The sequence below is a fragment of the Bubalus kerabau genome, chromosome X, assembly GCF_029407905.1.
Source record: "Bubalus kerabau isolate K-KA32 ecotype Philippines breed swamp buffalo chromosome X, PCC_UOA_SB_1v2, whole genome shotgun sequence".
Classification (NCBI taxonomy): domain Eukaryota; kingdom Metazoa; phylum Chordata; class Mammalia; order Artiodactyla; family Bovidae; genus Bubalus; species Bubalus kerabau.
This window is the reverse complement of record NC_073647.1, coordinates 157723492-157749456: the sequence shown is the minus strand read 5'-3', so window position 1 is coordinate 157749456 and position 25965 is coordinate 157723492. Positions and strand designations below refer to the sequence as shown.

Here is a 25965-nt window from a genome sequence, read left to right as displayed (position 1 = left end):
GATAAACTAAATAGATGCAGAGAAAGCCATTAAATTTAAAAATTTAAAATTATTAAATTAAAAACAAATAAAACTAAAAAAAGAGAAAAAGTTGAAATGACTCAAATGTCCATCAACTGGTGATCGAATAAATAAAACATGCAATGCAATAGTATTCGCTCATCAAATGTGTGGAGTTCTTATACATGCTATAACATACTATAGCTCCAAAAAGATTACATTAATTAAAAGAAGCCAGGAACAAAACGCTGCCTGTTGCCTTATCCCATTCATGTGAATGCATTTGTCCCAGATTAGATAATTCTCTGAAGACAGGAAATAGAGGAGTGGATGCCAGGGCCCAGATGAAGGGGGAAATGGAAAATGTCTACCAACTGGACAGTGTTTCCCATTGGAGTGATGAAAATATTCTACAATGAGGCAGTGATTATGGTTGTGCAACCTATGAATAAATAACAAATCAATGAATTATACAGTTTACCATGTACCATGGTAAATTCATGGTACATGGACAACATGTCAATAAATAAAAAGTGTTTTTAAAAAAAACTGCTGAACTTAACTTCTATGTCCTGGAATATTACCCTTGAAAAATAAAGGAGAAGTAGATATTATCATAGGAAAAAAATTAGGGAATTTATTCTCAGCAGATATCTGGTCTGTAAGAAATGTTACAAGAAGTTATTTACACAGGATAAGATAATATTGAAGAGAAACTATGAGTTAAGAAAGAGTGTCATGCTGAAGTTTGTCAGAAAACAACAAAATTCTGGAATTATCCTTCAATGAAAAAATGAATTAGAAGAAGCATAAATGAAGGAAAATTGGAATGAAGGTTTCTTTCTTATTATTAATTGGTAAAGGATAAATGCTTGTTTGGGCTTCTCCATCTCTACTTTTTACGGATTATGAATCTTCATAATTAAAATGGGTTTCATGTATATAAGACATATTTTGGCTCAGCAGTATAGGATCCCCCTGCAATGCAGAAGCCATAGCAGACACGAGATCCATCTCTGGGTCGGGAAGATTCCCTACAGAAGAGCATGGCAACCCACTCCAGTATTCTTGCCTGAGAATCGCCATGGACACACGAGACTGGTGGGCTTACAGTCCATGGGGTGGAAAAGAGTTGGAAACGACTGAGCAACTAGACAACAACAGACACACCTTCCTAAGTAACTCTGAAGATACGAGACATAGATGAGAAAATTCTCAGCCTAAACAAAGCAAAACAAAATGCTTAGACAGTAGAACTGAATTATAAAATACCTAGAGAGTAGAGCTGAAGTACAAAAGATTTTAGACAATAAAATCTCTCCCAACAGTAGTGTAAGCAGTGTGATCCACACAACAGAGAAGAGTAATTTTTAATACCCACTCAACAGAACTTTCTAGTCACATTCAGAAATTAAAGGAAACAAAAATGCTCAGAAAATAAACATGGTATAAAATTTATTGATCATTTTATGTCTAATTATGACTGTAAGAGTGTAAGGGAAATTTTAAGAAAAAACATCTGCAAAATATGCAGTTTTAGAAACACCAATGAATGTAATTTTATTTTCTTTTTTCCATAGTCTCAAAATAACTGAAAAGTAAGAATGAATTTCACTTTAAAGCATATTTTTCCAAATTCAGCAGGAAATTTTATGTTCAAATATAAAAAAGATTTTGTACTTTTCAAGCCAAGAAAGTTTGTACATTGCAGTGAATACTTTCTTTCACTGATTTAGACATAAATAAAAGCACATCGTGTGTCTTTACCTTGACTGTCTGTGGTATCACTATGTATTTAGAATCAACTGTTTGAATGTGGGGTGTATATTAGTACATTCCTTCAGGGACTGCAGGCTGTGCAGGAAGTGGTCCCAAGGCCTTTCAAACCATTAAGGATGCTCTGTGGAATGGAGAAATGGTAACATGGCAGCCTGTGTTGGCGACAAATGTTTAACAGAGTCTTCTCTTAATTAACCCCCTCATAGAAGACAGTGAATTTTTAAAGATAAGTACTAAAACTGTGGCCGTATGAAATTACATATATATGTACACACCTATCTACACATATGTGTGTGCATATGTGTATATATATAGACTAAAATTTTGTACCTTGTGAATAATAAATAAAATATTAAAACGACATATATCACAACAAACTTTTACAACTTAAACCAACAAAATTTGGTTTTGCAGGGGAAAAATATTTAATTACTGACACTATTTAAAAATTCTGAAGTATGGAGAGGGTAATAAAAATAGAACCAGCTTTTACTTGGTTTTATTCTTGTAATAAAACTCTTCATGGGCAATGCCCCCCAGTATTGCCTGCACTGGATGTGGGCCACTCCCTCTGCCCCGCCTGTGGAAGGCCACTGTTACATTCTAAATTCCTTAGCTAAAAAGGTCCTAATCAATATTGGCTTTGTGACCTCCAAAAACCACCATTATTTCCCTTGCTTTCCTCCCTCCTTCCTGCCCCCTCTTTCTTTCCTTTTCTTTCATATTATACAATTGTTAAAGATTGCTTTCCATTTATAGTTATTACAAAATACTGGCTATATTCCCCATGTTGCACAATACATCCGTGAGCTCATCTTACACCTAAAACTTTCTACCTCCAACTCCTCCAACTCTGTATTGCCCCTTCCCCTCCTCCCTCCTCGCTGATAACCAATAGATTGTTCTCTCTATCTGTGAGCCCCTATTTTTGTTATATTCTCTACTTTGTGGTATTTTAAGGTTCTAGAAGTGATATCATACAGTATTTTTCTTTCTTATTTTATTAAGTATTATACCTTACACCTTACATGTTGCAGCAAATGGCATTATTTCATTCCTTTTATGGCTGAGCAGCATTCCATAGGTCTTCCTTGGTGGCTCCAGGGCAAAGAATCTGCCTGTCAAGAAGGACATATGGGTTCAATCCCTAGGTAAGGAAGATCCCTTGGAAAGGAAATGGCAACCCACTGGAGTGTTCTTGCCTGGAAAATTCCATGGACAGAGGAGCCTGGAGGGGTAGGGTCCATAGGGTCGCAAAGAGTGGGACATGACTTAGTGACTGAACAATGAGTGTCCCATAGTATATATATAGGGATTCCCGGATGGCTCAGATGGTAAAGTGTCTGCCCAAAATGTGGGAGACCCTGGTTCGATCCGTGGGTTGGGAAGATCCCCTGGAGAAGGAAATGAAAACCCACTCCAGTACTCTTGCCTAGAAAATTCCATGGATGGAGGAGCCCGGTGGGGTACAGTCCATGGGGTCGCAAAGAGTCGGACACGAGTGAGTGACTTCCCTTAATGATTTCCCTTAGTGACTGAACAACAACGACTGTCCCATAGTATATATATACCGCATCTTTATCCATTCATCTGTCTATCATCTGATGGACATTTAAGTTGCTTCCATGTCTTGGTGAATGGTGTGCTTCAAGGAACATTGGGGTACATGTGTCTTTTAAATTAACATTGTGCTTTTTTTTTTAATATACAAGAATGACACTGCTAGGTCATGTGTTGTTACATTTTTCTTTTTTTTTTTTTTAATTTTATTTTATTTCTAAACTTTACATAATTGTATTAGTTTTGCCAAATATCAAAATGAATCCGCCACAGGTATACATGTGTTCCCCATCCTGAAACCTCCTCCCTCCTCCCTCCCCATACCATCCCTCTGGGTCGTACATATTTCATTTTTGAGAAATCTCCTGCCGGGGTCCAGCCCCGGCTGATCCAGGGAGTTCGAAGTGGGGACAGCGTTGGCGAGGATCAGGATACAATAGCTTCAATTAGATATTAATTAGAGATATAAAGAGTAATAGAATGAGGATAGCTCAGTAGGAAAATTCAGTGGAGAAAAGAGGCTGAGTCGCTTGGTTTACGCGGGAGACCAATAAAACTTCAAGACAAGAAGTTTGCACCACTTACGTAGGCCACAGGCGTCCTTCCGTTTTCCCGAAGGAGAAGAGACACTGAGGCCTCCCCGGTCGGATCTTAGAAGCCCAGGTATAATTAGTAAGCATGGCGGGTTCTGCACTCCAGATGGAGACTCAGCCAGAGTTAGAGAGAGAGAGAGACATGGGGAGACCAGCCTTTTGAGGAACTTATCCCAATTCTTTATTTTCCATGGTCTACTTTTATACACTGAGATGTTATGCAAACGTCACATGGGGTCAGCAGTCCTGACTTTTATCAAAGTCAGGTGCTTCATACAAATGTATACAGAGGTCTTAGGGATGTTACATCATCTTCTGGCCAGGGGGTCTGCTGACAATTTATGACCTTCTCCTTGTGACAGCAGTCAGTCAACCAGGACACTCATTTCTCCAGGGGTGATTATTCTTAAAACAGACGCCACCCAAAGAAAGTTACATTCCTATAGGGTGAGGGTGTAGTGGGTTTTAGTTAAGGAAGGAATTTACTTAGCCTAAAGTCTAACGTGATAAATATCAAAGGTTTATACTTATTTCTATATATTCATTAATGTGTGTAAGGGCAGGGGATGTGGAGACTTAGCAACAAACATTGGCTCAACAAATGAAAAACCCTTCACCAATACAATTTCTAATCAGCCCACTATACTTACACTAATAATTTTCTAACTTCTTTAAGTAACCTGTTTTTAGAAGGTTTAAAGCATCTCGTGCCTCTCACGGTTGGGAGGCTGTGAGCAATCACATGTGGCCGGACAAGCCTGTCAGGCAGGCTAGAGAACCTTCAGAGGAGTTTGTAGGTTGAAACACTCCTATCCCGCCCAGGAATTTTTATTAACTGGAGCTCTAAGTTAACTCCTTCTCCGAAAGAGGTGGTGGGGGACAGCCCCCCGTAAAGTCAGAGGTGTAGGTGAGAGCACAAAGTAGTAAAGTAGGCAGGCTCTGGTTATGGGGGTAGATGCTCGAGGATTTCCAGGGGTACTCCTCAGGCTCGATCCCGCCTTTGCGTATGTCGAGCCTCCTTCCTCATGAACTTTGCCACAGGTAGAGTGCCTCACGCTGGCCCCCAACAATCTCCGTACTGAAAACCACAAATATTTTACTCTTAAGAACTACCTTTTAGCAAGCAAGTTTGAGTTTTTGAGGCTGCTAGTTGCTGACATCATACCTTGAGGTGTAATAAACACTACTGTGAGGTAGGTGCCAAAGGGGCAACTACTTTGTATGCCTTTTTTATCAAATAGCACTGCCACCCCTCACATGGCACAGCTCCCCAGCTAAGCTCCCAACTCTGCAGTCACACACAGAAACACAAAGTCCTCTTCCTCTTCTCCCATGGGAAGTGTATCTTTCGGGCTCAGTCTGGACCCAGTTCTTCCTCCTATTTTCTGGCTAACTGGACCTTTTGGTCCCATCTCCAACTCCACAGGACACATCTCCCTCCCTCTTCACACATTTATCCCTTCCCTGTCCTCTCTGCCCCACGCACCCCCCCCTCCACTGCTTATCAGAGAGCTCAGAGACAGATAATTCCACATTAGGTTGATTTTATTTAAAGTTCATTATTAATGTATGCTGTTGGTATAAGATTCAACGTCTGTACTGTTGGCCATTTCTCAGCGGCGAGACCCTTGAAGATTTCTGAGGCCTCTAGCCATGCTCTGAAGTCACTGGCTGCCCACTGGTCTAGCTGGAATGGCAGGGGTCCCCACGATCCCTGGGACCTCCTCCGGTTATTCTGATTCAGCTCCTCATTCACCTTGGAACACTGGCTACAGATTTTTGAGCCTTTGATTTTCTTCAGTTTCTTTAGGTGGGTGTTTCTGAGAAGATTCTTTGGTCAGCTTTGGTTGAATGTGCTTATTTACCCTCACGGTTACCCAGGCCACCTGGAGAAAACAAGAGAGTGAGTACAGAATGGCACTGGTTTGAGGAAGAGGGTGAAGATGGATGGGAATGATGGCTCCAGGAGAAGGGGTGTGGGCAGAGAAGAGGTATATGCCAGGCAAAGACAGGGGAGGGGTTCTTATGGGGAGGTGTCAATGGGCAAGAGGAGCTTGGGTGGGTTCAGGTCACCTTGACACATCTTTTGGACCTTAGCTGATAGGGGGTTTTCAACTTCTCCTCCTAGGTATCCGGAGTCCACTGTTCCATAACTGCTGTAGAGCCTTGTGGCTTCCCAGTCACCTTAGTCATTTTGAAAACACCCAGTGGTCTGCTCCAGAGCCCCCAAGCACCCTTATATATACCCCTACCCAGGGGGGCATATCCTTATGCTTTATGAGGTCAGCATGTCACTTCCCCAGGCAATGGTGGCCCTGGGTGAAACTTGACATCACAAAGCCCCATCCTGACAACATTAGGAAGGGATGCGAAGCAATTCAGATGATTTTGTGAGAGAAATGAGGTATTTTTAATGCCCCTTAAGAGCCCTTCAAACTCACCTCATCCTCATCTCTCTCAGACAACTCTCATGGGTTACATGACAGGGAGCATGCATCCCCTCCAAACCTTGCCTCACAGCCACAGTACTCAGGCTTTCATTCTGTTCTCTCTCACCTTTCACCAGTATCTAGTTTTTAATATCTTGCTTAAAATCCCTCCATGATAATTAGGCTGTATTGAAGTGTTTGCAGAAATCAGAATCATTCCACTTTCCTCCTACAAGGTGGTCTTAAAGCACCTTGAAGACCATTTAATTCTGGGCCATCTTCCAGAAACCTTTTCCATCCCACCTCCTTTTCTCAGTGTTCACATAGCTCTCCTCAGTTTTCTCGTTCCCAGTCTGAAACCCCAGTCTTCAGGCCGTGAGACTGCACTGAATACACTTGCCCTTCCTCCACTTGGAGCTGCCTTGTTTCAAGACTAGGATTCATGGTCATCTCACTAGGTGTAGCTACCCAGGCTTTGGTTTAAAGAGGGTGATGGGGATGAAGCAGATAAATGCATACTTCAGGTTGGGCTGGATGATCCCAAGATGGAAATGACCACCTGCGACTGACTAGTATTCCCAGGAAAGGGGTGGAGCTTGCCCAGAGGTGTGTGAGCCTGGTGTGCAAAGGTCTTATCAACGTGTGCCCTCACACATCTCTTTTCTCATCTTATTTTCCTGCTGGCATCTCCATTGGAGCTAACCTCACAGTCGAGACCACTATGGAATTCATTTCCATGAAGAGCTACCACAAGTTTCCAGCTTCTTGGAGGAAACACTGAGTAATCACGTCCTGTCCATCCAGTTCCCACGGTCTCTCATTGAGGTGGTTGGTACTGGAGGAAAGAGGAAGGAGTTGTGTGCTTCACCTCAGTCCTTGTGTTATGAATTGACAAGCAGGGTCATCCAGCCTAAGGTGTGCCCCTGGGGACACAGTTTTTGGCTTCGTGGGGCTTCCTGTGTTTCCTGTGAAGTGCTTACTTTATGGTGTCCACGGGTTGCTTATTCACCTGGGATGCATCACACTGCTTAAAATTTTATGAGGCAGAACAAACCCAAAAGAGCTCTTAAAAATTTTTTAGAAGAACCTAAAACATGATAGGAGAATGTGAAACAGACACGAGCAAACATTTTTAAGAAAGATGTAGCACTGGCCATTCACTTTATTAAGAGATGTTTAAAAGACATGAGCAGCCAATTGACAAGAAAAATATGGGACTAGACCTAACCACATTAAAAATATATTTAATCTCACTATGGTAAGAACAATCATATTAAAATTCCCATGACAAACCAAACTGACCCAGAATTGGCATAGATTTTAGAGACTGCAGACAGAGACATTAAAATACTTGGAATAGTTGTGTTTTGTATATTATAAAATTAAGTAGAGATATGGAAATAATAAAATAGATGTATTTTCATCTTATAGACATGAAATCTATAGAGTCAGATGACAAACACAGTGGATAGAATAAATGACTGATTAGACAGGGCAGCTGGAGAAAATTGTGCACTTGAAGAGGTAGCAATAGAAAGTGTCCAGAACGAAGCACAGACTACACTAATACATACAAAGTATGACACAGCATAATCTATTGATTTTTGTCCCCCTATGAGTCCAGCATTGGTTAAACATTTGAAAATCAATCAGTGTAATTCAACTTACTAAAGAACTAAAAATGAAACACAGTAGGGTCATCTCGATAGATGCTGAAAAACAATTTGATAAAATCAAACATCTATTCCTGGGTTGGGAAATCCCCTGGGGAAGAAATAGGCTACCCACTCCAGTATTCTTGGGCTTCCCTGGTGTCTCAGCTGGTAAAGGATCTGCCTGGCAGGCAGGACACCTGGGTTCCATCCCTGGGTTGGGAAGATCCCCTGGAAGAAGGCATTGCAACCCACTACAGTATTCTTGCCTGGAGAATCCCTAAGGCCAGAGGAGCCTGTTTGGCTTACACTACACGGGGTTGCAAAGAACTGGACACAACTGAGCGACTGAGCACATACTATGAAAAAACTCTTAGCAAACTAAAATTAGAAAACTTCCTTATCCTGATGAAGGTAATAAACTGTATAACTAACATCACCCTTTATGTTAGAACACTGAGTGTTTTACTTCTAAGATCAGAATCAGCAAAAGTTGTCCCCTCTCATTATATTGAATTTCTGTCCGTGAAGTCCTATAAGACAATGATAATGAAGTTATTCAGTTTGGAAAAGAAGAATTAAATTGTTTTTATTTGTCAGTGACATTTATGTAGAATACCCAATGAAATCTACAGCAACAACAGAATAAATAAAACTAAGAATTAATTTAGGCAATCTTGCAAGATATACAGATGATATATAAAATTTAATTAATTGCTTTTTTATATGGCAGGATGGATAATTGAAAATAAAATTTAAAAAATAACAGTAACATTGGAGTATGAGAAACTTAAGAAACTGACAAAATATATGAAAGGCACAAGGCCAAATAATGGACAAAAAATTTGAACATGAAATTCACTAAACGATATACAGATGGCAATTAAGCATGCAGGGCACACCAAAAGGATGGTTCTAATGAGAGAACAGATAACAAGTGTGATAAGGATGTGAAAAAAATTGAACTTTCAGGTACTGCTTCTGGGAATACAAAATGGGACAGCCCTGGTGGAAAACACTTTCAAAGTTGCTTAAAAAGTTAAACATTGGGTTACCATATGACCCAGCAATCCCACTCCTACATTTATACCAACAAGAATGAAAAAACAAGGACTTGTACATGAATGTTCATAACAATCTTATTTCTAATAGTCAAAAAGTCGAGATGAACCAGATGGCAGAGGGGTAGGTGGATGTGGAATACATCTTGTTCCACACACATCAGGAATACACCTTCAGACACAGAAGTGTTTGCAGAACACCAGTTGAGTGTGGACAGGAGTACCTGATCAGTGGAAAAGAATATATCAAACCACAAATCTCAGTAGGATGAAGGAACTAGGGGGAAAAACAGGAGTGTTAGTAGGACTGGACCTGCCCTCGGTGGGTGGGAGAACTGAAGTAGATGTCCGATCGTGACATGGGAGCAACTGTCTGGATCAGAGGAGAAACATTTAAGGCTGAGAGTGAACCAGCTGATCTGTGGCAGCTTAAATTGAATGAGAATAAGACAGCCCTCACCACAGCCAAACACACCACAGACACAGGGACACAGGTCCCCTAGAAGGCACAGCAGCTTGGAGCTGGTGTTTGGGGAAGGTGGAACAATCCCAGGGCGAAGGCTGCTGTTGACTGTGGAGAGACAGATTAATGGGATGTGAGGGAAGAGATCAGGGTGGGAAATGCCTGTGGAGGATTACCAGGCAGAATGGAAGCAAGGCGATACTGCTGAGTTAGTCTAGGGGGTGCAGCCATCATCATAGCCTCTTTCTCCCTACATGTCAGCATTGGCAGCTAAACAGTAGAGAGGCTGGCCCATCAAGCACCTGACTCACAGGACTACAGAGTAGGACCCCAGCCAGGTGGCCCCTCTATGTGCCTGGTGCCCTAATAACAGAGAATGACCCCAGGCAAGGGAGCCCTCTAAATGCCTGAAAGAGCAGAACTATGGAGAAAGTCTGGCCAAAGAGTCCTCCTGAGTGCCAGCTACAAGACGCTGGAAAACAGACTCTGATAGGGTCATAACTCCTGCAGCAGAGACAGTCCGTGTCCCTGCACAGTTGGCGCCTCCAGGGTACGCACAAGCCAAGAAGCTGCGCCACCTTCATGCTCAACTCTCATTAGGGCAGAGCTGCCACAGGCAAAAAAGTCTTGCGCCTATGCGGGCAGGGTCACTTCAGTAGTGCCCGACACTTTGCGACCCTGTAGACTGTGGCCTGCCTGGCTTCTCTGTCAGGGAAGGGGCTTCTACAGGCAAGAATACTGGTGCATATTGGCCAATACTGGTTGACATACCCTTCTAGAGCACTATATTTCCTGCTGCCCTAGCTGCCAACTCCCCTGAGTATCTTGTGCTGCCAGAACCCCTGTGACCCAAGCAACTGCACCTCCACATCTGGCCTCACAGGGGCAAATCCAAGTCCTGCAGGGTAGCCTCAGGAGAAAAAACCCAGGGGATAATCCACATGCAGAGGTGGAAATAAAACCACAATTGAAACCCAGGGGCAGTGTTGCTAAGGAAGAAGACCCTGTAAAACCCACAGATTAAGTCTACACCATCAAGTAGGCAGACTCTGTGTCTATGGAATATATAAAAGGACATTGAAAGCTCCCAAAAAAGAAAATGCACTGGTTCTGATAGCTGTGAACACTGGAGGCAAGAAGACATAGGAGTCGGACCAGATTAGAGTCTGAGCTGCCCCCAAATCAAGTCCAGAGATCAGCACAGTTTTGGAGGGCATCCTAGAGAGATGAGGTGGACTGTGACACCCAGCAAGGGAAAAGACTCTGATAGAAGTGATGGAAGAAAAACAGGTTTTATTTTTATGGTTTGACTTCCTCTATAGATATATCAATAACCTCAGATATGCAGATGACACCACCCTTATGGCAGAAAGTGAAGAGGAACTCAAAAGCCTCTTGATGAAAGTGAAAGTGGAGAGTGAAAAAGTTGGCTTAAAGCTCAACATTCAGAAAACGAAGATCATGGCATCTGGTCCCATCACTTCATGGGAAATAGATGGGGAAACAATGGAAACTAACAGATTTTAATTTCTTGGGCTCCAAAATCACTGCAGATGGTGACTGAAGCCATGAAATTCAAAGATGCTTACTCCTTGGAAGAAAAGCTCTGACCAACCTAGACAGCATATTAAAGAGCAGAATCATTACTTTGTCAACAAAGGTCTGTCTATTCAAAGCTATGGGTTTTCCCAGTAGTCATGTATGGATGTGAGAGTTGGACTATAAAGAAAGCCAGCTGCCAAAGAATTGATACCTTTGAACTGTGGTCTTGGAGAAGACTCTTGCGAGTCCCTTGGACAGCAAGGAGATCCAACCAATCCATTCTAAAGGAAATCAGTCCTGAAGATTCATTGGAAGGACTGATGCTGAAGCTGAAGCTCCGATACTTTGGCCACCTGATGTGAAGAACTGACTCACTGGAAAAGATCCTGATGCTGGGAAAGATTGAAGGTGGGAGGAGAAGGGATGACAGAGGATGAGATGGTTGGATGGCATCACCGACTCGATGGACATGAGTTGAGCAAACTCTAGCGGTTATTAATGGACAGGGAAGCCTGCCATACTGTGGTACATGGCATCACAAAGAGTCACACACAACTGAGCGACTGAGCTGAACTGATAAGGGGAAAGAATATGAAGAAGAATAGATATCTATATCTGTACCAGACCAGCTGAAATGTAAAGGATGCTGATGGAGGCTGGTTCTGACCCTCAAGACTTCAATCAGCTGAAGCTTGGAGTCTGCCACAGCCCAAGACCCTTAATGAACATGTCTGTAAATTTACAGTGTTAGTCACTCACTCATGTCTGACTCTTTGCAACCTCATGGACCACCAGGCTCCTCTGTCTATGGGGTTCTCCAGGCAAGAATACTGGAGTGCGTTGCCATGCCCTCCTCTGGGGATCTTCCCCACCTAGGGATTGAACCCAGGTCTTCTGCTGTGGGCAGATTGCTTACCGTCTGAACTACCATGGAAGCTTGAACATGCCTGTTCCCATAGATTAAAGCTTCCCCGCCTTTGCGGTTTAGAGAGACACTGCTCTGGAAAGCTGCATGGTGTTCTCCATAGTTCTGCAAGTAATACACTTTTCCTTCCCATGAGCTTTGGCTGGGTTGTATCTTCTGGCTCAACACCCACCAAGATGTAAACTCACTTTTCTGGTAACATTTCTCCATCCAGAGTCCCAACCACCACTAGATACTAATTCTACAGTCAGTCGTCTTGCTTCCAATACATGGAAATCAGCTTATTTTTCTGTGAGCAAATCTACCTAACGGCCAGAAACAGTGTCCCTATTTTATCACGTGAAGCTAGTAGGTGTCAAGCAAACTCAGCTCTGTGGATCCATTGTCCTCCAGTTCGATGCCTCGTTTTACAGAAAACACTTGCAAGACTTTGAGGTTTTATTTATATCTCATTTCTGAACGCTTTTGATACCTACATTAAACACACAGATTACTCATCAGTGCCACTTCTACTTTGAGGTTAAAAATCCTCCAAGTTTTTTCTAACATACCTATTCCATGCGTTTCATTTAAATCTTTGACCATACGTTGTTTATCTTGTGTCTCATCAGAATTTAGTTAATTACACCGTTTTCCCCTGAATAATGCGGTACTCACCCCATAGGCGATCTTGTCAAAACTGGATTTGACAAGGTAGGGCACAGGTAGGCCTAGGAGAAAGTCCAGGAGCATGACTGCCATCTGGTGGAGCTGAGATTCTAGTTGAGGGCACTGGAAGGAAACATCCAGCCTGAGGACATCCCGCCCACTTGAGGATACAGGCCTAAGAGGCAATGCCTGAAAACAAGCAAAGAAAATGGCCAAAATGTGCCTGTGCGCTGGAGGCTTCTTGACAGAAACGCCCCCTGAGCAGCCAATCCCTGAGCAGTTGGGTGGGGCCTCCTTCTCTCTCCACACCCTCCCAGCGCCTATTGGCAGGACTGCCTCCATCACAACACCGATTGGTCGCTTGTGCCTGACAGGGTACAGGCCGGCTGCTCGCCCTTCACTTCGCCTCAACGAGGGAGGACTCCATGCCATCGAGCTCTGAACGAGCCTAGGACCGGGGTTGGCAGCGCTGCAGGACAGCTGGGAGACTTACCGGAACACACCCTGCACAACCCTCACAAACCCTTACCCTGACGGCTTCAAATTCCAGGGTGAGAGGCTCCAAATCCCATCAGCTTTGAAGAACCTGGGTCCTAACTTGAAGGGAGCTCACATCTCGTCAGCTTCAGGGACTACAAGTCCCTTCACCCCCAGAAACACCAAATCCCCTAGTGCTGTGACCCTCAAATACCTAGAGTAACCCCAGTTCCCCTCAGGCTGCTGTTGCGTCACCTCAGTTGTGTCCGACTCTTAGCGACCCCATGGACTGCAGCCCACCAGGCTCCTCTGTCCATGGGATTTTCCAGGCAAGAGTACTGGAGTGGGGGTGCCATTGCCTTCTCCTCCCCTCAGGATGAGGCACCCTCAAAATAGTACCCGCAGGGAGACCAAATTTCCTTGACCTCGGAGACCCTGAATACCTCAGCCTGGGAGCTCTTAAAACTCTTCATCCTCAAGACTCCCACTGTCCTGCCTGTAAGAGACCTAAAGCCCCTTAATAAGAAACCTCCAATTTCCTCAGCCTCAAAGATCCCAAGTTCTCTCACCCTGAACATTCTACATCAGCCAAAACATCCCCAGTCTCCTCTGTCTGAGGATCCCAGTTCCTTCAGCCCCTGTGTCGCAGATCTCCTCAAGGAGAGCGACTTGTCTCTGAAACGTAGAACCCATGTTATGCCCAGATTTTTCCGAGTTCCCAGGCGGAGATCTTCAAAACACTTCTTGGAGAAATATTCCCTCTCGTGCACTGGAACAGAGCCCTGATTTCAGCCTGACCCCAGTCCAGCAGTTATGGGCTTCTAAGTCTCCTCAGGACTCCCTCTGTCACCCACAGACATGTCCCTCCCAGTGCCTTTCCTCAGAGAGCCTGAATTGTAGGGAACCATAGAAACCAAATCTAGTTCACATTAGGCTGGCCTGTCATAGCTGGTCAGGATCCGTCCCTCTCACCAACACCCTCACTCCGACTTTCCCCACACCTTCCTGCCCTGGACACTCCACCCAAGGAAGACAGACCAGGCTCTGGACAGTGGTCTGGGCCATCTCAGCATCTTCTTCTCCCACAGGCACCTTGGCATTGAGGCAGTCCCATGGCCATGAGCCCAAACAGGTCTCCAGAGAACAGCACTGAGGGAGATGCTGGGAGAACAGAGTGGAAGCCCATGGTGAGAGGCGGAGGTGGCAAAGCTGGGCTCTAAGCCAGCTCTATAGGAAGGACATGGCGCTGGTCCCTGAAGGACCACAAACTGCTTGCCTGGGCAGCTGAGTGAACTTCTCTGTGAATGTACACAGGATGGGAATGCCTGGTCCTGTCTGAGATGGTGGGGAGGAGTGGGACAAAACAGGACACTAGCATCACCAACTGCTCTGTGTCCAGGGAGAGTTGGGAAAATGCTCAGTGTTTGTTCAGTTAAGCAGGACACAGGCAGGAAGGAAAGTCTTCATCCCTGTCTCACAGAGACCAACCAGTAGCTTCAGGCTACTCCCTGCACAAAAGGTGGAGGAGAAGTCAGCTCTAAGGTCTGACATATATTAGTAAGTCACTGATGGAATCTACTATTTTCCTTAAGCCAAAGATGCTTTCAAAGACATTTCCATATACTTCACCAAGGAAGAATGGGCAGAGATGGGAGAATGGGAAAAAATCCGATATAGGAATGTGAAAAGGAACTACAAAGTGCTGATTGCTATAGGTAACACGAAGTGCTGGGTGCCTGTGAGCCTGGGAAACATGAAACAGGTCTTCACCCTTAGTGTTTACTTGGCCCTCTCTTAGGTGGCTTCTTCTGCTCACAGTCCCTTTTGTGTGGAGACTAACCTGAAGGGAATTTTTATTGTTTTGTACCAAAGTGGGGTTGACCCTGTCAGTGCAGAGCTCACATCTTGCCTTGTTCTACATTCTTCCAGCCCATCCTACTGATTTCCCTGACTATGTGACACTTTCCATCGCTTCTGTGCTTTGTGCCTCCTTCTTAGAACATATATTTTGCTTCTTTCCAGGTTTTCAGAGCCACTCAACCAGGTTTCATGCATCACCACAGGCAGGTCCTCAAACCCCAGGTAGATGACACTGAGGATTCTGATGAAGAATGGACACCAAGGCAACAAGGTGAGGGGCCAGAAGGATTTAGAGGTGTCTTCAAGAAACCAGCCTGGGCTTAGGTCTCAACTGCATCTCAGCCATTAGCAAAGAAAACATAATTTTCAGCATTCTAAAGTGGTTGTGGCTGAGTATTGACATGAGCCTGAATGAAGGTGAAGGTATAGGTTTTCCAGTGTTTTATGTTTAAAATTTATCATTCTTTGTAAAAAGAATTATTTTTGCTAAACATCCTTAATGAAAGGCAATTAAACATACCCTAGACTATAAATTCACTTAGCTCTTGACTATAGGTTTAAAAAACAAAACACAAATAGGATTGTTTTCTTATTTTCCTTTTTGGAATGGTTGTTGTTCATGCATGGAAAGATATTTGAATGTTGATTTTCTACCATGCAACTTTCTGTGCAGGTTTTGTGTGTGTGTGTGTGTGTGTGTGTGTGTGTGTGTAATTTAAAAAATTTTCGAGACAGCAAAAGAGACACTGATGTATAGAACAGTCTTATGGACTCTGTTGGAGAGGGAGAGGGTGGGAAGACTTGGGAGAATGGCATTGAAACGTGTAATATCATGTATGAAACGAGTTGCCAGTCCAGGTTCAATGCACGATACTGGATGCTTGGGGCTGGTGCACTGGGACGACCCAGAGGGATGGTGTGGGGAGGGAGGAGGGAGGAGGGTTCAGGATGGGGAGCACAGGTATACCTGTGGCGGATTCGTTTTGATGTTTGGCAAAACTAATACAGTGTTTCAGGTTTAAAAATAAAATAAAATTGAAAAAAAATTTTTTTCTGCACGTAAAATCATGTCCTCTGTGAGCAGACATAATTTTACTTCTTTCTTTTCAACTGGAAGCCTTTTGTTTCCTTTTCTAATCTAATGCCCTGCCTAGGACTTCTAATATTATATTTAATAGAAGTATTGAGAATGGGCATCCTTGCCTTTTTCTCTTGATCGTAGAAGTTTTCAGCTTTTCATTGATGACTATGATGTTAGAGATAGACTTTTCATATATGACCTTTATTATATTGCAGTCACTTCCTTCTATTTGTACTTTGTTAAGTATTTTTGTCATGAAAGTCTAGTAAATTTATTAGATACTTTATGGGCATCAGATGAAGCACAGATGAAGTTTCATATTTTTTAAATTTTAATAAAATTATATTATGCTCCCAGTGGAAGCATAGGAGTTGATGATACAGAAATCACTTTCCATTCCTCCTTTGGTAATCCTTGTCCTTGTCACTCTCTGGCTCAGAATTTTGTGTCCTTAATTAGAATGCCCAGAGTTTGGAAACATTTACCAACCAAAACACTGATTCTCATCATTTTTTAGGTAAACCTTCTGGGATGGCCTTCAGAGGGGAGCCCAGTAAACACCAGAAGGTGAGTGTCTCCCAAATCCTGTTGACAAAAGAATCCTCCTCACGGATCCAGTCACAGGTGAGAATAGGAGGAAACACAGAGATCCTGGAGACTGCTGCCTTCCTGTCCTGAATCTTTAGCACAATGTCTGATATCATTACCGTCTTTATAGTTAGTAAGAACAGCAAATATAGTAGGCTGTTCTATTGTTACATTATTTTCACAATATTTCCGACTTTAAGCATTTTATGTGAATAAACTTACTTAAACCTTAAAACAATCCTACAGTACCTATAAGTAGGTATATAGCTATCACCATTATAGATCAAGAAACTGAGGTAAAAAAAATGTTTGATTATATTCGTGGGATCACAGTATCACTGGTGGTACAATCTAATGCAAAGCCCCTTCTCTAATCCCCTTACAAAGTCGTTAGAACTTCCATAGTTCTATAAAGTTTCTTCATACATCTTTATATCATTCATCTGAGAGATGTTTTCAAACTCAGTTCTTTTGTGCTGTGCTAGTGAGGGATATCTGACTAAGGGAAGCTTAAGGACATGTTGGGTAGTTTGTAGAGTGGACGGTCCAGGATGAAGAAGGTGACATGATCCCTACCTCAGAGACTCCTACTCCAATAAGAGGAAGTAACTTGCAGCTCTGACAAGCTTCAGGTTTATGACTCAAAAACAACAAATAAGAAAATAACTGAAGGGCTTCACATAGGTTACCAGCTTTTGAGTAGAAACTCATCATCTGGACATGATTTCAAATGCTCATTCTTGTAGGAGGAAGTAACAAGTCCTTCCTCTGAGCTCTGATTAGACAACTCTCCTGTTTGGAATCATTTGTTTAGCCTGCCCCTGTTTTGTGAGCTTTGAGAGCGTAGCCCATACCCGTTAATTCTCAGATGTCCAGGCCCAGCTCAGAGCCCCTAAGGGCCCTCTGAATGTTTTGTGAATGAGTGACTCCACATTTAAACATTCATCTAGGAATAAGAAGGTCAAGGAATACTGAGGGTGGTATTTGTGAGCTAGACTTCAAATATAGAAGCAGTCAAGGGGATATATTAATGGCAGGGATGTACACTCACATTCATACTGTATTAAAGAGCTCACACAATGATTTGTTGAATGTTATTAAACTTCATGTCCACTATAACATTAAGAATCAGCATGTATACCAATTTATATATCAGGAAACTTAGGAGAGCCCACTAGTCGTACAGCCTTCTTCAAGGAGAATTGATGAGGCCAGCTACTTTAATTCCAAACATTGTCTCTAGGACATGGCAACCTGAAACTTTCAGCTCATTTTCTTTATTGTCTGAATGTGTTTCTGCAGATCATCTTTTCTCTTCTCAATCTCACTACTTGGTCACTTTATTTTCCAGATGCCTTTTGTCCCCTCTGTAATTTTCCATACTTCCTCCTCCATCAAAGGTCCACTAATTAGTAGAAAACCTCACGGATTTCTCTATGAGCCCTTACCCTCTTCTTTCCTTGACCTCAAGCTATTCTCCCTGCGTTGCTCTCACTTTTATGCAGAAAGTTGAAGAGAAAGAATCTTAAGATATGAATTCTAGTTTTGATTCACTACCCACTTAGGTCCTTTTTTTACACTCCAGTGTTCAGAGCCCCCCTCCACCAGGTATTTCCAAGAATTGTCAAAGTATTAACTAAAGTCATGCATGTAAAAACACTTCATACAGTCCTAAAGAACTAAAGAAATACATGTTGTCTTTTACTCACATGGAAGAGGTTGTCCAGGGGACCATTAAATAAGGTATCTAGTTTGAAGAAATTGCCGGGAGCAGCAAAATTTCTGAAGAAAAGTGGCTCCAAACAGGCTCAGAAACCAGTGCCCCCTTCCAGAGAAGCGAGGACCCCTGGAAAGCACCCCAGACACAAAGTTGGTAAGATAAAGTTTGTGGAGTTCCTCTAATTAGTTCCTCTAATCCCTGTAGAAAAGCTAATAAGTATGGCCTAGGTGTGGGGTGTGGACTTTGGGTAGGCATGGGTTTAAGCTGAACTGATCTGAGGCATAAAGTTAGCACTGGGGCCTTGGGAAAATCTTATACATTTTCTGAGGTCCTGATTGCTCATCTGTAAAGTGAAGCTGAGCATACGGTGTTTGGAAGGATTACATGAAATGCACAAGTGCTGACACCTACAAGAAGTTCAATAAATCCAGCTGTGATGATAGGGACCACACTTTGTTAGTATTTATACACAGACCTCTGCTCAATGCTTTACGTGTCATGCCCTTCACATATATTTTCTGAGTAGATGTGTCAGTGAACTATTTCCTAAGTAAGAAGGTTGGGAAGTTAAACCTACTAACAGGAAGTGCGGGAAGCTAACACTGAACTGGGCATCTGTGGTCAGTGTGGAGCCTCAGTCTCCTGAACCAGTAGTTAAAGGGGGAAGAAACAAAGTATAGAGAAGGGACTTCCTGGTGGTTAAGTGGTTATGACTCCACACTTCCACTGCAGGAGGTGTGGGTTCCATTCCTGGTCAGGGAACTAAGATCTCACAAACCATACAGCATGGCCAATAAATAATGTATCATTAAAACATAAAAGTACAAAAGTAAAAGTTTGAAAAATAAATGTGAAAAAGTTTTAACAAACTGTATAGATGGACAAGTAGGAGATCTCACCCTTTCTGGTAAAACAGGGACTAATTCTCCAGACCCCACCAGCCTTGCTTAGCTTCTGTTCTCCATGTTAGAACTCAGAAGAAAGGAGACCAAAGTGAAGAGGTACAGCGTACAAGAAAGAAAGGGCCATGTGTACCAAGAGGTCAGCGAGCCCCAGGATGACAACTACCTGTGTGAGTGACCCTGCTGGCCCACTCATGGAGAAGGGGTTATGAGACCTTGGTACAATAACCTCACCTCACCATTTGGTCCCCCAATCATCCCCTTCCTCTAGGACTTGGGGTACAGGATCAAGGCCAAAGGCCGTGAGTGCCCCAGCTCTTTCTGAAGGTCTTTACGACCAGCAACATCACTATACCTCCCCTCATCCCTGTTGCTCTCACCTCCAGATTGTGAGGAATGTCAGAACTTCTTCATCGACAGCTGTGCTGCCCATGGGCCCCCAACCTTTGTAAAGGACTCTGCAGTGGAAAAGGGGCATGCCAACCGCTCAGCCCTCACTCTGCCCCCTGGGTTAAGTATCAGGCCATCGGGCATCCCTAAGGCTGGGCTTGGAGTGTGGAACGAGGCATCCGATCTGCCACTGGGCCTGCATTTTGGCCCCTACGAGGGTCAGATCATATACAATGAAGAGGACTCCCACAGTGGATACTGCTGGATGGTGAGAAATAGCCCTCTTTCCCTGTCCTCTGGCTCTAATCGTTTGTGTGTTGTGGGGGTGTACTTCATGTCTACATGCAAGGACACGGATGGTGATGACATGGTCGGCAATGACACAGTCAGCCCTGTGTACTGTGTGCACTGGGCATGAACACAGGATTTCTATCCAAAGGTCAGAGGAAGGTGGGAGGCAGTGGTACAGGCACACAAGACTTCTATCTAAAGATCAGAGGAGAGCTGGGAGACAGTGGTACAGGCATACAGAAATGACCCTTCACTTGTGGAGCCCTTGCCTTCAATGTGCCAATAGACTCAGACTTGAAATGATTACTAAGGAGCTTACTGTGTGGTCCGACTGGCAGTTGAATCCATGCAGGCTGAAGAGCACCAATGCCAGCAGGGGGAAAGTTCTTCTATTACTTACTACCAAAAGAATAAAATAAAGTAAAAGAGAGAAGAAAGCTTGTATCTCTTTTCTGACACTCAGGTCACCAAAGGGAGAAACAGCTACGAGTATGTGGATGGAAAAGACACGTCTTTGGCCAACTGGATGAGGTGGGTGCAGTGAGCCTGCAGTTTGTAGATGTCGCTCCTCCCTCAAACCCACACCCCTTTCCTTCTCAGCCCATCTCCCTCGGTAGCTTTCACATCTTCTTGCCTCTTTTCCCTCCATATCATGCTCTTTCATTTCAAAAGACATTAGAAAGAAAGAAAGAAAAATATAGCATGTGCCCTCAAAATATGTCTATATGCTCAACAAAACTGAGGCACTTGAACACAACTTGAGGAGTCTAGATTCACCAGGGACACTTTACCTCACTTAATTGACACTTACCAAACACTCTATGTCCCAGTTTAGACAGTGAACTTCATTACTGAAGCAGATCACACAACCCATGTCCTTTTGGAGAACATACTGAAGACAGACATTAACCAATTGATTTTAGGAATAGTAACCTTACTTTTTCTATTTTTGAATAATTGCACAGCACCAGGATAACCTAACATGGGAGACCTTGAGTCCGTGTGGGCAACAACCTCCCCAGGCTCGGTTCCAGTGAGAAGTGGGCCCTGAGGCCTGAGAAGGAATGGGGAGCAGGATGGCCGTGAGCATGGCCATTCTCTGAGGGCCTCTACTTTCATCAGGGCAGGCAGAAAGTGAATAAACTATTACTGTTCTCTGTCTCAAGCTATGTCAGAGCACTCTCCATGTTTCCATGGGAGAGGGTGGGCAAGTGAATAGGACCCTGGATACATGTCGGGAGATTGGAGAAAAGCCTCTGGAGAGAAAGAAGGCTGGGGTGAGTGCTGAGGGGTGCATGCTAGCCTAGGAGTACCAAGTCCTGCGGAATGAAAGAGAACTTAATTTAGAGTTTAGAGGAGCTGGAGGTCACCAGTCTTATGGACAGTCCAGGTGGAGACAAGTCTGGAACTGGGCTCTGGACAATGGCTAATTAGGTAAGAAGAGAAAAGCATTCCAGCCAGGAAGAGGACTGGAAACAGGATCTGGAAATAGGAATTCACACAGCCAGGTCTAAGGTGTGTACAGAAGGTCCCCATGAGGGGCAGTGGGAACCATGGCGGCCTCAGAGCCTGAAGGCAAGGAGCTGGGCGTGGTCCAATAGTGGAAGGGTCTCCTCACCTGTGGTTTCTTTCCCTTTCCTGGCCTTGATCCCAGGTATGTGAACTGTGCCCGGGATGATGAGGAGCAGAACCTGGTGGCCTTGCAGTATCACGGGCAGATCTTCTACCGAACCCGCCAGGTGGTCAGGCCGGGCTGTGAGCTGCTGGTCTGGTATGGGGACGAGTATGGCAAGGAACTCGGCATCAAGATGGACAACAGGGGGAAGAGCAAGCTCTCGGCCCGGAGAGGTGAGCGTCACCCCTCTTCCAGCGCTCCACCCCATCCTGGGGGGCTTCCTTGGTCCGATTCTGAAGCAGAGTCCAATCCAGTCTAAAGTCAGTCAAGTTGCAATTAAAATGCCTCAGAATTTGATTCATTTCATAAGACTGTTAGGAAAAATATTTATATTAAAAATATTAGTTCTAATTTTCAATATTTCATGCAAAAAATATGTAACATCACCTTCTGCTGAAAGGCTTAGAAGCAAAAAGCAAGTTTTTTAGCACCTACCTGCTCTCTCACCTTTACCAGTTTCTTCCTCATTTCCTCCACATTTCTAAGTGACATGCATACAGTGATTTGCATTCAGTTACTGTTTCAGTTTGTTGTCATGTGAATTCATACTTTGTGCCAGACAGGGCTACACACACTGAAACAGACAGAACCACTGCCTTGGGGCAGCATGGGCTTCATACCAGACAGGGGCTGGTGCTCTGAGGAAAACCAGTGCATGAAAAGTGCCTCGGATCAGCATGAACAGAGTGGGGTGTGGCGGAGGATGGTGGGGCAGGGTCTCTGCAGAGATAACACCTATGGATTCCAGGATTCCAGGCAAGGGAGCAGCCAGTGCTGCAGCCTCAGGGCCTGGAAGAGAGGCCATGTCAGTGGTTGCAGGAGGAAGCACAGAGGGAGAGGAAGGAGGCTGGATGGAACACAGAAGCCTCAGCGTCAATGTCCATGTGCAGGCCTTAGGGTCTTCCTGGGTGACACAGAACAACCATGTGGCTATTAGCTCCAAGCGGCATGTTCTCTGTTCTAAGATGATGTTCCACTTCATTTTTGGGAAGAGACAGCAGTGGGGAGTCCCCTCAGAGGTCAGTTCATTGCCAGACATGAGGGGAAAGTGGCCTGGGTAAAGATGCTTGGGAGTGAGGGTGTGAAGAGTCTGGCTGGAGATGTATTTTTAAGCAAGACTTCCTAGTGCATGTTAAATGGACTAAGACTGTGTGAAATTAGAGGTATGAATATTGGTGAGGCTTGAGAAAGGACATGTCTTTATTGTATGATGTATAGAAAACAGAGAGGAGCAATTTATGAACCAAACGGGGCAGCAGGAGCCAGAGACCTGTAGTCAGTAGGACCTGGGCCTCTTGGTCTCGTCCAGTCTCAAACCCACTTCCTGTAGAGTGGTTTCTTTGAAAGGCTGCTCTTTGAACAAGAAGCCTCAAATACAGCTTGACTCACACCTGCTCTAACCATCCCCTGTGCTGCCTCACATATGCAGAGAGCTCTAGGCCAGGTGCCCCTAACTTAATAGACCCTTTCCCCTCACACGGAGCCATTCAGGAAGATTCCACCTAAGTCATCAAGAGTCTTATCTCTCAGTAGGGTAAAATACCTGTGGCCACTGTGACACGACTTTTCAGATACTTACATGCAGGGAAAGGTCCCTGCAGATCCACCTGTATCAGGAGAGACGCTGCCTCTGATGCTACTGAAAGGTCCCTAGGCTGGGTGGTATGTAGAAAAGGCCCTTGATGCAAGCTTCCTGGATTTCTGTAGATGTAGAGAATAAGAATGGAATGGAAAAGTGGACTGTAAAGACACACTTGATGGGAGACAAATCGTGCACCGTCAACACTAAGATGATTACTGGGGCAGGCTTTACCATGGCAAACCAGCTACCTGACTAAAACTTCCTCTTTCAGCAGAACCAAAGCCCAAGATCCACCCATGTGCCTCCTGCTCTCTGTCCTTCTCCAGTCAGAAATTCCTCAGCCAACATGTCCAACGCAATCACCCCTCTCAGATCATCCTGAGGCCATCTATAGGAGACCACCTCCAACCAGAGGATCCCTGCCCAGGCAGTCAAAATCAGCAGCAGAAATATTCTGATCCACACAGACCGAGTGGCAAACCAGAGGGTCGAGAGCCCAAGGAAAGGCCCCATCCTTTGCTGAAAGGCCCCAAACTTTGCATAAGGCTGAAGAGGATTTCAACGGCCTCTTCCTACACACCCAAAGGACAAATGGGGGCTTCTGAGGTGCATGAGAGAATGGCCGAAGAGCCCAGCACAAGCCAGAAGCTGAATCCAGAGGACACAGGCAAATTATTCATGGAGGCAGGGGTCTCAGGGATTATAAGACTCAAGTACGGAGAGCATGAGCAAGGCTCCAAGGATAGGTCAAGTCTAATCACACCTGAGAAGATACACACAGGGGAGAAGCCCTATGTTTGCAAGGAGTGTGGGAAAAGCTTCATTTGGAGGTCAGATCTCACCAAACATAAGAGGACACACACAGGGGAGAAGCCTTATGTTTGTGGGGAGTGTGGGCGAGGCTTCAGTGAGAAGTCAAATCTCACCAAACATAAGAGGACACACACAGGGGAGAAGCCCTATGTTTGTGGGGAGTGTGGGCGAAGCTTCAGTTTGAAGAAAAATCTCATTACACACCAGAGGACACACACAGGGGAGAAGCCCTATGTTTGCAGGGAGTGTGGGCGAAGCTTCAGTGAGAAGTCATGTCTCACCAGACATAAGAGGACACACACAGGGGAAAAGCCCTATGTTTGTGGTGATTGTGGACAAAGCTTCAGTTTGAAGTCAGTTCTCATGACACACCAGAGGACACACACAGGGGAGAAGCCTTATGTTTGCAGGGAGTGTGGGCGAAGCTTCAGTGTGATGTCCAGTCTCATCAGACACCAAAGGACACACACAGGGGAGAAGCCCTATGTTTGCAGGGAGTGTGGGCGAAGCTTCAGTGTGATGTCCAATCTCGTCAGACACCAAAGGACACACACAGGGGAGAAGCCCTATGTTTGCGTGGAGTGTGAGTGAGTCATGACCAATAAACCACATCCTAGCCACAGGAGGATTACTGCAGCCACCCCATGCCTCAGCTCTAAGGGGGCCTCAGAGCAGGTTTATGATCTGTTACTGTCACCAAGAGTATGAGGAGAGACTTCCCAGATGGTCCAGTGGCTACTACTCCAATGCGTAGAGCCATATTCAATACCTGATTTGGGAACTACCTCCCACATGCAGCAACTAAGACACAGTGCAGCCATGTAAATAAACACATAAGCAAATATTTTACAGAAGCAGTGTGATGAACACAGAATTAATTGATTAAACAGACCTTCCACTTTCATGACAGGAGAGGAGGTAGATAAACAGCAGATGGTTTCTTAAGTGTTCTGTAGATATTCATGCCAATTGCCTTCACGGTTTTTTGTACTTCTTCTAATAAATTTTGTCTCCAAACAAATCTGAAGCCCAGACTACGTACTCACCCCCCCCCTTATTACTGACAGCAGTGGGTCCAGTGATAGTGAACCCCTGGGAAGGCATTGTTCTGGAGCCAACTCAGTTAGGTCACTGGACAGTCACTTCCAGGGTCCAGGGAGAGGAATCTAGGATTTGAGACAGACTCATCAGGGAAGAGAAAACTCTGGCTTCCTGGGAGGTGTGGCCTCTCCTCCCTATAGACCTAGACTCTACTTTGGCCTCTCCTGGTTGCCCTCTGTCTTCCTCTGACTTCTGTAGCCCCAAAAGTGAAGGCCACGTGCATGTGTATGTGTGCATGTGCATGTGCCTCGCTCAGCCTGGGCCATCTGGTCTCCCTCACTCTGTCTTTGCCACTTCAGCAGGGTCATCACAGCATCTGGACTCCAGACACGACCACAGGGGTCCAGTTCTCAGCTCTGCCCTCAGCATCTGTGTGACATGGGACAAGATGCTCAACCTCTCTGTGTCTCTATTCTCATCTGTGATACAGGGTGGGAGCACCAGCGTTTTGGTCTGTTGCATAAGCACAGGCAGAATCTGGCAGAGGCTGGCTGAGAATGCAAGCCCCGCCGTTGCTGTTATTTGTGTTTTTTTTCTTTAATCTTTTTAAAATTTTTAATTGAAGGATAGTTGCTTTACAGAATTGTGTTTTCTGCATGTCCTTCAGCCCCCACATCTTCCAGGTCTTCAGAGCTAGACGAGGAAGGGGCTGTTTAGGCACTTAGCTGCCCTGATGAGGACATGTGAGGTCAGGGATGCTAAGGGAGCACAACCTCCCTTCCCACCATTGCCATTCTTACTGAGCTGGGCAGCCCCAGAGCCCCTCCACACAGACAGGCAGTGCTGACAGTCGTCCACCCTGCGGACAACAGAGCCTGGAGCCACGTGTGCAG

General features: G+C 44.6%; 1 protein-coding gene and 1 long non-coding RNA gene across 2 annotated transcripts; one reads left to right on the top strand and one right to left on the bottom strand.

Annotated features, from left to right (window-relative positions):
• Positions 1-5469: 5469 nt before the first annotated feature.
• Positions 5470-12871, bottom strand: LOC129638474 (uncharacterized). The gene is made up of 3 exons (XR_008707847.1): positions 12662-12871; positions 11291-11471; positions 5470-5818 (listed from the first exon to the last, which is right to left on the bottom strand). It is a non-coding gene; the product is annotated as an uncharacterized LOC129638474 (long non-coding RNA).
• A 1376-nt stretch (positions 12872-14247) lies between these two features.
• LOC129640245 (histone-lysine N-methyltransferase PRDM9-like) lies at positions 14248-24622 on the top strand. The gene is made up of 10 exons (XM_055565450.1): positions 14248-14323; positions 14728-14854; positions 15160-15260; positions 16588-16637; positions 18375-18531; positions 19349-19450; positions 19667-19938; positions 20425-20492; positions 21616-21809; positions 23493-24622. The coding sequence occupies exons 1-10, from the start codon at positions 14248-14250 to the stop codon at positions 24620-24622; spliced, it is 2277 nt and encodes a 758-aa protein (XP_055421425.1).
• The last annotated feature ends 1343 nt before the right edge of the window (positions 24623-25965 follow it).